This window comes from Mobula birostris, chromosome 15, assembly GCF_030028105.1.
Source record: "Mobula birostris isolate sMobBir1 chromosome 15, sMobBir1.hap1, whole genome shotgun sequence".
Taxonomy (NCBI): domain Eukaryota; kingdom Metazoa; phylum Chordata; class Chondrichthyes; order Myliobatiformes; family Myliobatidae; genus Mobula; species Mobula birostris.
In genome coordinates this window covers 5546538-5558794 of record NC_092384.1, presented here as the reverse complement: position 1 = coordinate 5558794, position 12257 = coordinate 5546538, and the positions used below count along the sequence as shown (strand labels likewise).

General features: G+C 43.1%; 1 protein-coding gene across 9 annotated transcripts in view; it reads left to right on the top strand.

The window, feature by feature from the left end:
- hydin (HYDIN axonemal central pair apparatus protein) overlaps nt 1–12257 on the top strand; it is a 981559-nt gene that overhangs the window by 305688 nt on the left and 663614 nt on the right. For all 9 annotated transcript variants that reach the window (XM_072279252.1, XM_072279251.1, XM_072279249.1 and 6 more), the window contains one exon: nt 5904–6139. In XM_072279252.1, the coding sequence (XP_072135353.1) occupies nt 5904–6139 (236 nt within the window). The remainder of the gene's footprint in view (nt 1–5903; nt 6140–12257) is intronic.

Here is a 12257-nt window from a genome sequence, read left to right as displayed (position 1 = left end):
TGCATATATGGAGGTTTGTTGTTTTCCTTCGCTGGTGAGTGTCTCTTGGTGACTGGAATCACACTCATAGAGATTAAAATGATATCCAAAATGAACACCCAAGTTTAAAAAAATTAAATATTGCTGTTGCTGTAACTCAAGTTTGGGCTACCAATTTTCCACTCTGATGTGCTGGGTATTGAGGTGTAGGATTGTTTCCATACTCATGGTGTGTTAGCTTCTCAAATCATGTGACCTTTTCACAGTCATTTGCAACAGCAGCTTTGAGCCTCTTGTAATGTGCTATCTTGAAAATAAACCTTTAAAATATAGTATGTTTACTTTGTCTTGGAGACATCACAAAGTAGTGACAAGTATGTTAAAGGATTGTTTGTTAAAGAATATTGATGACCCCGATGTAAGAAACATAGAAACAATGAAAACCTACAACACAATACAGGCCCTTTGGCCCACAATGCTGTGCTGAACATGTACTTACTTTAGAAATTATCTCGGGTTACCCATAGCCCTCTATTTTTCTAAGCCCCATGTACCTATCTAGGAGTTCCTTAAAAGACTCTATCGTATCCACCTCCACCACTGTTACTGGCAGCCCATTCCATGCACTCACCACTCTCTGCGTAAAGAACTTACCCCTGACATCTCCTCTGTACCTACTTCCAAGCACCTTAAAACTGTGCCCTCTCGTGTTAGCCATTTCAGCCCTGGGAAAAGCCTCTGACCACCCACACGATCAATGCCTCTCATCATCTTATACACCTCTATCAGGTCACCTCTCATCCTCCGCCACTCCAAGGAGAAAAGACCGAGTTCACTCAACCTTCTCTCATAAGGCATGCTCCCCAATATAGGCAACATCCTTGTAAATCTCCTCTGCACCCTTTCTATAGTTTCCACAACTTTCCTGTAGTGAGGCAACCAGAACTAAGCACAGCACTCCAAGTGGGGCCTGAAAACTTCTAAGTGAGTATGGAGAATGAAAATTGATTTATTACAATGTCTAATGCAGAGAGTGCATTGTAAGCAATCCACACGTCTTTGATGTATCAGTGGACTGCTGAACACACCAGGTTTAGCCATATCGCCCGGGAACAGAAGTGAAACAACATTCTGTTTTTGAAGTCTTAGCATGAATGAGCAAAGTTGAGAACGATTCCTCTTATATATCAAACGTATGGATATTTTTTTAAAGTGAATTATAACTTGGAAGATGAAGGAAGCAAAGTGATATGGGTATACAATAAACAATAAATGCAGATGGAAATTGGACCAGAAACACATGACATAGTGTCCTAAAGATGTGTGGAAAATAGATTACATTGATAAAAAGCCTTTAGAAATAGTTGCACATTTGGACCAAGGAAGCAGAGTCCCACAGTCCAAAGACGTACCGTGTAGGTTAATTGGTTATTGTAAGTTCTCTTGTGATTAGGTAGGGTTAAATTGGGGTTGTCGGGATTGCTGGCAGAGTGGCTGAAAGGACCAGAGGGGCCTATTCCGTGCTGCAATTCTAAATAAAAATAAAATAGCCAGATAGGATTAGCATAGGAAAGCATCTTCATTGGCATGGAGAATTTTCTTATGTAATCCTGGACAACCACCTTTATTGTCAGCAATTTTGGTGTAATCAGCAAACTTATTAATCATGTAGCCTATGTACTCAATTATTTATATAGCATGTGTAATAAACAACAGGCGAGTCAGTACTGATTCCTGTGGCACACCACTGGTCACAGGCTTCTAATCTGGAAAAAAAACGGTCCTTCATGGTCACTCTCTGCCTCCCGCCACCAGGTTAATATTATATGCGATTGGTTTGTTCACTCTGGATCCCAAGTGAGCTAATGTTCTGGATCACCTTCCCAGAACTTGTAAACAAAGTCTTTGAAGACCACATCTACCATCCTGTCCTCATCAATCCTTTTGGTTGGCACTTCAATCTGTGAAATAATATTCCATACATAAAACCTTGTCAATGGTGCCTAATCAGTCCTTGCCTTTCCAAATGCACTAAATTCTGCCTCTCAGAATCCCGTCCAGTAACTTGAGCACCATTAATGTTTTGAGTCACTAACTGAAAAGTAATGTTTTGCAAGCTACATGGGACAAGTTTAAAACTATTACAATATGAAATCTGTTGCCATGTGTTCAGCTTCATTAATGTAGAAGAATGAGCAGACTTACCGTTTCCAGATGTTATGCCAGTTGCCCAAGGTTCAAGAAGCAGAACATTAAAAAGGAGGAACCAAGTGAATGCCACTTATAACATTCCATATAGTCAACAGGTTATAGAGTATTCCTTCTCCTGTCTGGGAAGTCACTTGCCTTCTCTAAATCGATTGTGTTCTACCTATTCCTATATCATGACTATTTCACTTGAAACCCACCCTTCACCCAAGCCCTGATGGCTTCTTTCTCCCGAACACAATTCATCGATTATCCTAGTGCCCAGCCTCCATTCAACAGTTTGCTCCATCCCTGCTGTAACCCTACTCCCAATAATCCTTATCCTCACTGTAGTGATTTCCCCTAAATCCTTCCATAGCAAGGCCTGAACATCACCCTTCCATCTTGGATGGCTTAGGCTCTTTTTACATCCACAGGCTGGATTTCTGCAGTCAGAGGTTCATTATAACTGTTACACTTTCTCCTATGCTCTTCTTATAGGATATCGCTCCTCCATCTTTCAGTTCAAATGAACGGACTCAGCCAGAAATGTGACTGTCTATTTTTGTCCACAGATGCTGCCTGACCCACTAAGTTCCTTCAGTTTTGTTTTCTGCTCCAGATTCTGGCATCCACAGTTTCCTGTGTCTCCCAATTATTTTGGTTGCCTGGGTGCTGAGAGAAGAATGAAAGTGTGAAATGATTTTGAGTGTGTTACGTACCCCGTAACTGGGTTGCCAAACCAGCAGAAATGGATCACTCAGTTGGAGTCTGGATTACTAGAACTAAAAAAGTTTTATTAAAGAAACAAGCAACACAGTACTCTAATCAAAAGGATAATAAATGCAACAGTTCAGCAATGATAAACACACATGTGCACAGAATTAAGATAACAGGATCAATCAAGCTCTATCGTTGTCTAGGGGTAAATGACCAGTTTCAAAGTGACGCAAAGTTCAGTTCAATTTAGTTCAGTTCAGTTCGCAGACAGTGGGGGGGAAGGAGAGAGAGAGCAAAACGAATAAGTATTCAAACGGCTTCTACACACAGACCTTCGCAGTCAGCTTTCGTGCGAGCCCTTTGTGATCTGAGGTCACCGACCGTGACCCCTCCGTTTCCAGATACGATCGTTTCTCTGCGGTGAACCCGGCACCCAGGCAAGGGTGGACACACCAGGTTCCCGCCGATCGTGCCTTTCCATCCTGAGCATCTATGGCTTGATCCCGCAATCAGCCGTCCAAAAACTTCCCACCGACTTGTGAGAGATGCACCGCTTCCAGGGTCTCATTACCTCGGGGTGTCGTGTGTCTTGTCTTAGTGAACCTGTCCCTTTTTATCCCCCTGCTGGGGTATCGCCTGTCCATCACTTCAAACAGTTCAGGGTTCAAAGGGGGAGCCGATCTTGACAGCTCTCCTTCCTTCATTAACATCTCCAAATGCTGCTTCATTGTTTTCCTTATCTCTCCCTCCCCTGAAGACAGATGGCAGACCAACTGTTGATCCCACTGGTGCCAGCCCAGGCCAGCTAACCTCTTAATCTATGTGTATTCTCGTCACAAGTGACACACATAAAAGTTGCTGGTGAACGCAGCAGGCCCGGCAGCATCTCTAGGAAGCGGTACAGTCGAAGTTTTGGGCCGAGACCCTTCGTCAGGACTAACTGAAAGAAGAGATAGTAAGAGATTTGAAAGTGGGAGGGGGAGGGGGAGATCCAAAATGATAGGAGAAGACAGGAAGGGGAAGGATGGAGCCAAGAGCTGGACAGGTGATTGGCAAAATGGATATGAGAGGATCATGGGACAGGAGGCCCAGGGAGAAAGAAAGGGGGAAGGGGGGAAGCCCAGAGGATGGGCAAGGAGTATAGTGAGAGGGACAGAGGGAGAAAAAGGAGAGAGAGAAAAAAATTAATAATAATAAAAAAATAAATAAATAACGGATGGGGTACGAAGGGGAGGTGGGCCATTAACGGAAGTTAGAGAAGTCAATGTTCATGCCATCAGGTTGGAGGCTACCCAGATGGAATATAAGGTGTTTTTCCTCCAACCTGAGTATGGCTTCATCTTGACAGTAGAGGAGGCCGTGGACAGACGTATCAGAATGGGAATGGGACGCAGAATTAAAATGTGTGGCCACTGGGAGATCCTACTTTCTCTGGCGGACAGAGTGTAGGTGTTCGGTGAAACGGTCTCCCAGCCTGTGTCGGGTCTCGCTAATATATAGAAGGCCGCATCAGGAGCACCGGACGCAGTATATCACCCCAACCGACTCACAGGTGAAGTTCCGCCTCACCTGGAAGGACTGTCTGGGGCCCTGAATGGTGGTGAGGGAGGAAGTGTAAGGGTGTTGTAGCACTTGTTCCGCTTACAAGGGTAAGTGCCAGGAGGGAGATCGGTGGGGAGGGATGGGGGGGATGAATGGACAAGGGAGTCGCATAGGGAGCGATCCCTGCGGAAAGCAGAGAGAGGTGGGGAGGGAAAGATGTGCTTAGTGGTGGGATCCCGTTGGAGGTGTGGAAGTTACAGAGAATTATACATTGGACCCGGAGGCTGGTGGGGTGGTAGGTGAGGACAAGGGGAACCCTATCCCTAGTGGGGTGGCGGGAGGATGGGGTGAGAGCAGATGTGCTTGAAATGGGAGAGATGTGTTTGAGAGCAGAGTTGATGGTGGAGGAAGGGAAGCCCCTATCTTTAAAGAAGGAGGACATCTCCTTCGTCCTGAAATTAAAAGCCTCATCCTGAGAGCAGATGCGGTGGAGACGGAGTAATTGCGAGAAGAGGATGGCATTTTTGCAAGAGACAGGGTGAGAAGAGGAGGTAGCTCTGAGAGTCCGTAGGCTTATAGTAAACATCAGGAGATAAGCTGTCTCCAGGGATAGAGACAGAAAGATCAAGAAAAGGGAGGGAGGTGTCGGAAATGGACCAGGTAAACTTGAGGGCAGGGTGAAAGTTGGAGGCAAAGGTAATGAAGTCAACGAGCTCATCATGCATGCAGGAAGCAGCGCTAACGCAGTTGTCGATGTAGCGAAGGAAAAGTGGGGGACAGATACCAGAATAGGTTCGGAACATAGATTGTTCCACAAAGCCAGCAAAAAGACAGGTATAGCTGGGACCCATACGGGTGCCCATGGCTATACCTTTAGTTTGGAGGAAGTGGGAGGAGCCAAAGGAGAAGTTATTAATAGTAAGGACTAATTCCGCTAGACAGAGCAGAGTGGTGGTAGAGAGGAACTGATTAGGTCTGGAATCCAACAAGAAGCGGAGAGCTTTGGGACCTTCCCGGTGGGGGATGGAGGTATATAGGGATTGGACATCCATGGTGAAAATAAAGCAGTGGGGGCCAGGGAACTGAAAATCATTAAAAAAATTCAGAGCGTGAATTTGAGTTTCTGCTTTTAAATTCAGGAGGATTTTTGTTTACCTGGCCTAGCTAAAAAAGAGACATATTGACATCCCTGTTTCGGGTTTGAAATTGTTGAGCTAGCAGGTGAAAAAGAGATGCTTGATGATTATGAGAATAAAAAATAGAAATATTAAAAGCTCTATGGAATAAAAATGTTGTATGTCATTTCAAAGTTTGATTTTGGTTTTGTGAATTAGCTATCGTTGTTGCAATTTCTTTTTTGAAACAACGGAGCATGGATTTGAGAAGCCTGCCAATTACAAAATATGTTTAGATTAAGTTATAAGTTATGCGTTCTTGGTGATTTTTACAAATCTTCCTTTCTCCCCAAATTCCAGGTTTTCCCAGCACCATATCATGTCGTCTTATTAACACTTCCATTGTACCGATGAGATTTAATTTGTGGGTCCCTGGTGACGGAACTGCAGAAGTCACTCCAGCAAGTGATAATTACAGCTTAGATGGCAGAAGGGTACTTTCTTGGACAAACATCGGGTTTGGAGTAAAACCCAAAGAGTTCACTATAAAGCCCAACCATGGTACCGTCAAGGCCCAGGAAGAAATGAAGATTCAGGTAATAATATTTTCACTAAACTCTTGTCATTATTTAGACAATTTTGTTTCGGATTCCACATCCATAGTCTATTTTGTTTTGTGCACTACCTGAATTAATCTTATGAAAAAGTGGAATGCTAAATCCATCTGGTGTTTAGTGTACTGATAACAAGTGTTCAGAAATTCATTCTGGGTCCACCCTTAGTACAATGTGCATATATACAGTGTATGATGGCCAAGTGTAGTGTGTACCTTCATTGCTCTGTGCACTTGAGGCCCTGAACAATGCAGACTGCCCACACAAAGTGGGATGGAAAAGCCCTGCTTTGGTGTTCATTCAGGGAAATCGGAGACATCCATTGTCTTCCCTGTAGGTCCACCCCACAAGCCCAATTTTTGTGCAGCTGACAACCAAACTAAGTTTACCAGTGCAATTTACCATCATGGTTATTCTGATCAACTTTATTTACAATCTCTCCAGTCTAACTGACCTCAAAGATCTGATTGACCATCTGATTGACTACCCACATGTGACTAAACATCTATCTCCACCTAGTTATCCAACAGCATACCAATCTCCAACCCATGATCTGACCACTCTCTGAATGTCAGCCTGATCAAACCTCACTAACCAAGTCAGGCCCATTCTCTGCCACTCCTCCTGACCCTGTCGCTACCATGATCCAAACTTGCACACTCCACCTGGTGGGGCTTAGCAAGGGAAAAACTGTCAGCAACTCAAATGTACAAGATCTGTTTCATCACACTGGATGCCTTTGGATTACTGTTTACTATCGGGACCCTGACACATAGCAGTTGTATGCATTTTTATCCCTTCGTGTTTGCATATTATATAAGAAAAACCTCTGAGCCAGGAGATAAAAGCGCTGAAACAGACCCATCACTGTGTGTTTTTATGTTTCCTGAAAATGATTAAAGCTAATAACTTGAAATGTTATCTCATCACTTCCTTGAGAGTCGCTTCTTCAAAGAGATTATCCGGTAATGCAAACGATCCTGGAGCAGCAGGCGGGAGCCCTGGGAAGAGTTATCTTTTCTTTGTGAAAGGCATGGCTCTCTGGAATGGGTTTGTCCTGAGAGAGGGGCCTGTGCAAACGTTATACTGTCAACAAGGTCACTGGAGACACTGGAGCTAGTGGACATAGAAGTACTTTATTCAACAAAAATGAGCAACAGGCATCATATTGAGACACTTTTGGAGGACCAACCCAATATGACATGACATTTTTATATGCTAAAGGTCAAAGGTAATGGCAGGATAATTCTACAGTCGCAATGCATCTACAATGCTTCCTTTGAATTACATATAGTTTTCACATGCCTCCTTCTTTGTACTCACACTCCAGACACCCAAAATGAATGTTAATCAGCATTGTCTGGTTTGCAATCAACTGCGGTCCACAGGTCCAGAAAAACTGTTGTTCAGGTCTGCATTTAAAATTTAATCTACAATCCACATTCATGTCTGAAGATTGGTTGCTGGTGTAGTTAATATTTACAATATACCCTAACTTCAGAATATGCCCTAAATTATCATTTTGTACTTAAACCATACAGTTCTGCAACAGATCAATTACAAAAGCCTTTCTCTCTGGAATTTGTAAATCCTTGTAATTCCTTAACCTGAGGGCTCAGAATGCAAAATCTTCCAAGTAAAGCTGATTTTTTTGATTGCCAGGGAATGAAGAGAAATGGAGATGCAGCAGGAGGGTGCAGTTCAGGTGAAGCAGAAGAAACTTTGGATCTAGTGATCATAATGCCATTAGTTTCAAGGTATTATGGAGAGGGATAGGTCTGGCCCTTGGGCTGAGATTCTGAATTGGAGAAAGGCTAATTTTGATGGCATCAGAAAGGATCTGACAAGTGTGCATTGGGACAGGTTGTTTTTAAGCAAAGGGATGCTTAGTAAGTAGGAGGCCTTCAAAAGTGAAGTATAGAGGTTACAGAGTTTTTCTGTTCCTGTTGGAATGAAAAGCAAGGATAACAGGCTTAAGGAACCTTAGATTTCAATGGCATCAGCGCCGGACTTCGGAGCGAAGGCTCCCGAGTTCGAATCCAAGTTGGGCCACCCCCCTAGCACGCTTTCCATCTGTGCCGGGTTGAGCGTCGAGCTAGCCACTCGGCCTCGTAAAAAAAAAAGGATAAAGTCGGGAACGTTCATATTGTGACCTGGTTAATCTGAAAGGAGACCAATCCTGTCACCACGCGCCAGACAAGAATGGCTGACTGTCTGGTGTGGCACGCTAAAAAAAAAGTTTTCAATGGGTATTGTCTCTGGTTAAGAAGAAGAAGGAGGTGCATAACAGGTATAGGCAGTAAAGAACAAGCTAAGCACTTGAGTATAAGAAACACAAGAAAACACTTCAGGGGAATCAGAACAGCTAAAAGGAGGCATAAGGTTGCTCTGGCACACAAGGCAAAAGAGAAACCCAAGGGCTTCTGAAAATAGATTAAGAGAAAAAGAAAACCAAGGGTCAAAGCTGGTCCACTTGAAGATCAGCGTGGTCATTTATTCATGGACCAGAAAAAGTTAAGGAGATCTTCATTGGATTCTTTACATCTGTATTTATTCGGTAGATGGATATAGAGTCTATAGAACTGAGGCAAAACAGTAGTGGGGTCATGGATCATATCCAGATTATAGAAGAAGAGATTCTTATTGTCTTGAGGCAAATTAGGGTGGATACATCACCAGAGCCTGACACGGTGTTCCCTGAAACTGTGTGGAAGTCTTGTGCAGAAATTGCAGGGGCCCTGGTGGAGGTATTAAAATGTCCTAGGTCATTGGTGAGGTGCCGGAGGACTGGAAGATAGGTGATAATGTTCTATTGTTCAAGAAAGGCTCTAAGAATAAGCCAGGGAATTATAGGCCAATGTTACTGACATCAGTCATCAGTACGGGTAAATTATTGGAAAGTATTCTAAGGTACAGGATATATAAGTATTTGGATAGATAGCCTGATCAGAGATAGTCAACAGAGCTTTGTGCATGGTAGGTTGTGTCTAACCAATCTTATAGAGTTTTTTGATGAAGTTACCAGGAAAGTTGATGAAGGAAAGATAGTGGGAATCGTCTACATGGACTATAGCAAGGCCTTTGTCAAAATCCTATCTGGGAGGCTTGTTCAGAAAGTTAAGTCACCTGGTATTAAGGTTGAAATAGTAAATTGGATTCAACGTTGACTTAGCAGGAAAATCCAAAGAATGGCAGTAGATGGTTACCTCCCTGACTGGAAGTCTGTGAGTAATGGTGCTGCAGAGATCTGTGCTGGGTCCATTGTTGGTCATTTAACTTAATGATTTGGATGATAATGTGGTAGAGTGGATCAACAAATTTGCAGATGACACCAAGATTAGGGGTACAGAGGTCAGCAGCGAAGGCTATCAAAGCTTACACTGGGAACTGGACCAGCTGGAAAAGTGGCTGAAAAATGGCAGGTGGAATTTAATGCAGACAAGTGTGAGGTGTTATACTTCAGGAGGACAAGTTAGGGTAGGGTGAGCAGCAGGGCACAGAGGAGCGTTTAGAGCAGAGGAATCAAGGGACACATCTATAATTCCTTATAAGTGGCATCACAGGTAGATAGGGTTGTGAAGAGAGCTTTTGGCACATTGGCTTTCATAAATTAGAGAACTGAGTACAGGAGTACAGAATCCAGGCATTAGTGAGGCCATATTTTGCATATTGTATGCAGTTCCAGTCACCTACCTACAGGAAAGATATCAATAACATTGAAAAAGTATAGAGAAAATTTACATGGATATTGCTGGGACTTGAGGACCTGGGTTATAGGAAAAAGCTAGATAGATTAGAACCTTATTTCTCTGAGTGCAGGAGAATGAGGGGAGATTTGAATGAAATATACAAAATTATGAGGGGTATGGATAGTGTAAATGCAGGCAGGCGTTTTCCACTGAGGTTGGGTGAGACTAGAACTAGTCCTCTCCAGTCCTGGCTTCCCACCCTCCCCCCACCTTCTTTATAGGACCTCTGCCCCTTCCCTCTTCAGTCCTGACGAAGTGTTCTGGCCCGAAACGTTGACTGATCGTTTCCACGGATTCTGCCTGACCTGCTGAGTTCCTACAGCGTGTTGTGAGTGTTACCAGAACTAGAGTTCATAGGTTAAGAATGAAAGGTTAAATATTTAAGAGGAACCCGAGGGAGAATTTCTTCACTCAGAGGGTAGTACGAGTGTGGAATGAGCTACCAGCAAAAGTGGTAGATAAGGGTTTGATTTCGATATTTAAGAGAAATTTGGTTAAGTAGATGGATAGGAGGGGTGTGGAGGGCTATGTCCAGGTGTAGATCGATGGAATTAGGCAGAATAATAGATTGGCATGGACCTGAGTTGCTGAAGTTTCATGCTATCGTGCTGTATGACTCTATGCCCTCATTATTTCTCAGTTCCCAGAATCTACATAAAAATGCATAGGCGTAGAAATTCTATTGTCTGGCACTTGCTTTGTAAACTCTAAATATGGGATCTGGAATTAAAGCATCTATATCAGATGAATATGGTAAAACAGCATCAATAATATCTCATAAAATATTCACCCTGCAGCTTCCTGAGGCACTAGCCCTCCCAGCTTGTAGAATGTGCAACGGAAATTGCAGGGTCTCTCCCTCCTGAGCAATAGCTTTTGTATGACTAAGAGATGAAATGTGATAGTAAAAGGCATGTTCCTGGAAATCTTGTTTACTTTCAGGCAGTCTTGCAATATATGCCATATGTGATCACTAGGTGGCATGGAATACTGACTATTGGGGACAATGGTTATCTTCTTCCTGGGCTCCTTATACCAATCCAGGCCTGTGCTTGTGCAAGCAGAGTTATAGGGTCACCAGAAGTCAAGTTGACCCTGCTGAGATTCTGGTACCCGGTCCTATCCAGAGACGGGCGGTGTTACTCCTTAAAAAACACTGATACTGCTGGTTTGTAAACCTTATCATCTTGAGACAGAAACCACTCCAGTAGGGAGAGGGGTACTAATCAAAGGAGAGTGTCTCAGTAGATGTTATTGATCATAAATTATCCTCAAAATATTTGAATAATGGAAAAAGGCATTTATTGTAACTTTGAGTTGCACATAAGACTGATATGATTTCAATCAATGTAATTCCTTGAATTTGTCACAAAGCTGTTTCTAAAGAAATGCTGCTGGGACAAACCTTATAGTTTGAATAATCACTGAGTGGCCACCTCAGTTAGCTGTACACCAAGGCAGAAAGGAAATAGCATGGTTAATGTCTGTCCCCTCTTTGCTCCATGTGGGTTTTGACATTGAATAACTAATGTGCTATTCCAGTTTTACTGAGAATATCCACATCTGTGCTTCCCACATACCATATAGCACCATATCCACCTCTTAAATTATTCATCTTTCAGACCCCAGTACAGCAAGAAGTGAAAAATTAAAACAAAGAGCAATATACCCACGTCTAGAAAACTAGTGTCACAGAGATATATACCTCCCAAAGATATGAATGATATCCGGAACCCATGCTGATTGAATTTTGGCAAACCTTGATCACGAGGGCTTGAGATTTATCAAGGACAGACTTGCAGCAGGATTTTGACATCATAACATTAAATTCATCTTTTGTAACCCTGACATTTTGTCTCTCCATTAGAAAGGCCCTTGATTGAGATGCTGCATAAACCCACAGTGAAGATTCCTGAAATTGAATAACAGCACAATCACTGGCTATCTTGTCACCATAGTCCATCATTTACAAACAGCACAGAAACAGACACTTCAGCCCACTGGGGTCTGTACAGACCTCCAGCCGCCCATTGACACTAATCACTTTTTTAAATTTTAGTGATAGCTGTAATTTGGTGATATACTGTATGTAGCAATGAAAGAATACACTGAACACAAACACATGTACACATCAACCCATGAGCAGCACACACCTCATTTGACCTCAATTCCTCAACACTGGCACACATCAAGGACATGTACTTATCCCACTGCTGCACTCTCCTTGCACCCATGACTGTGCAGCTACGCACGGCTCAAACACTATCTTTAAGTTTGCCGATGACGCTATTGTTGGCAGAATTTCAGATGGTGACAAGGAGCCGTACAGGCAGGAGATAGATCAGCTGATT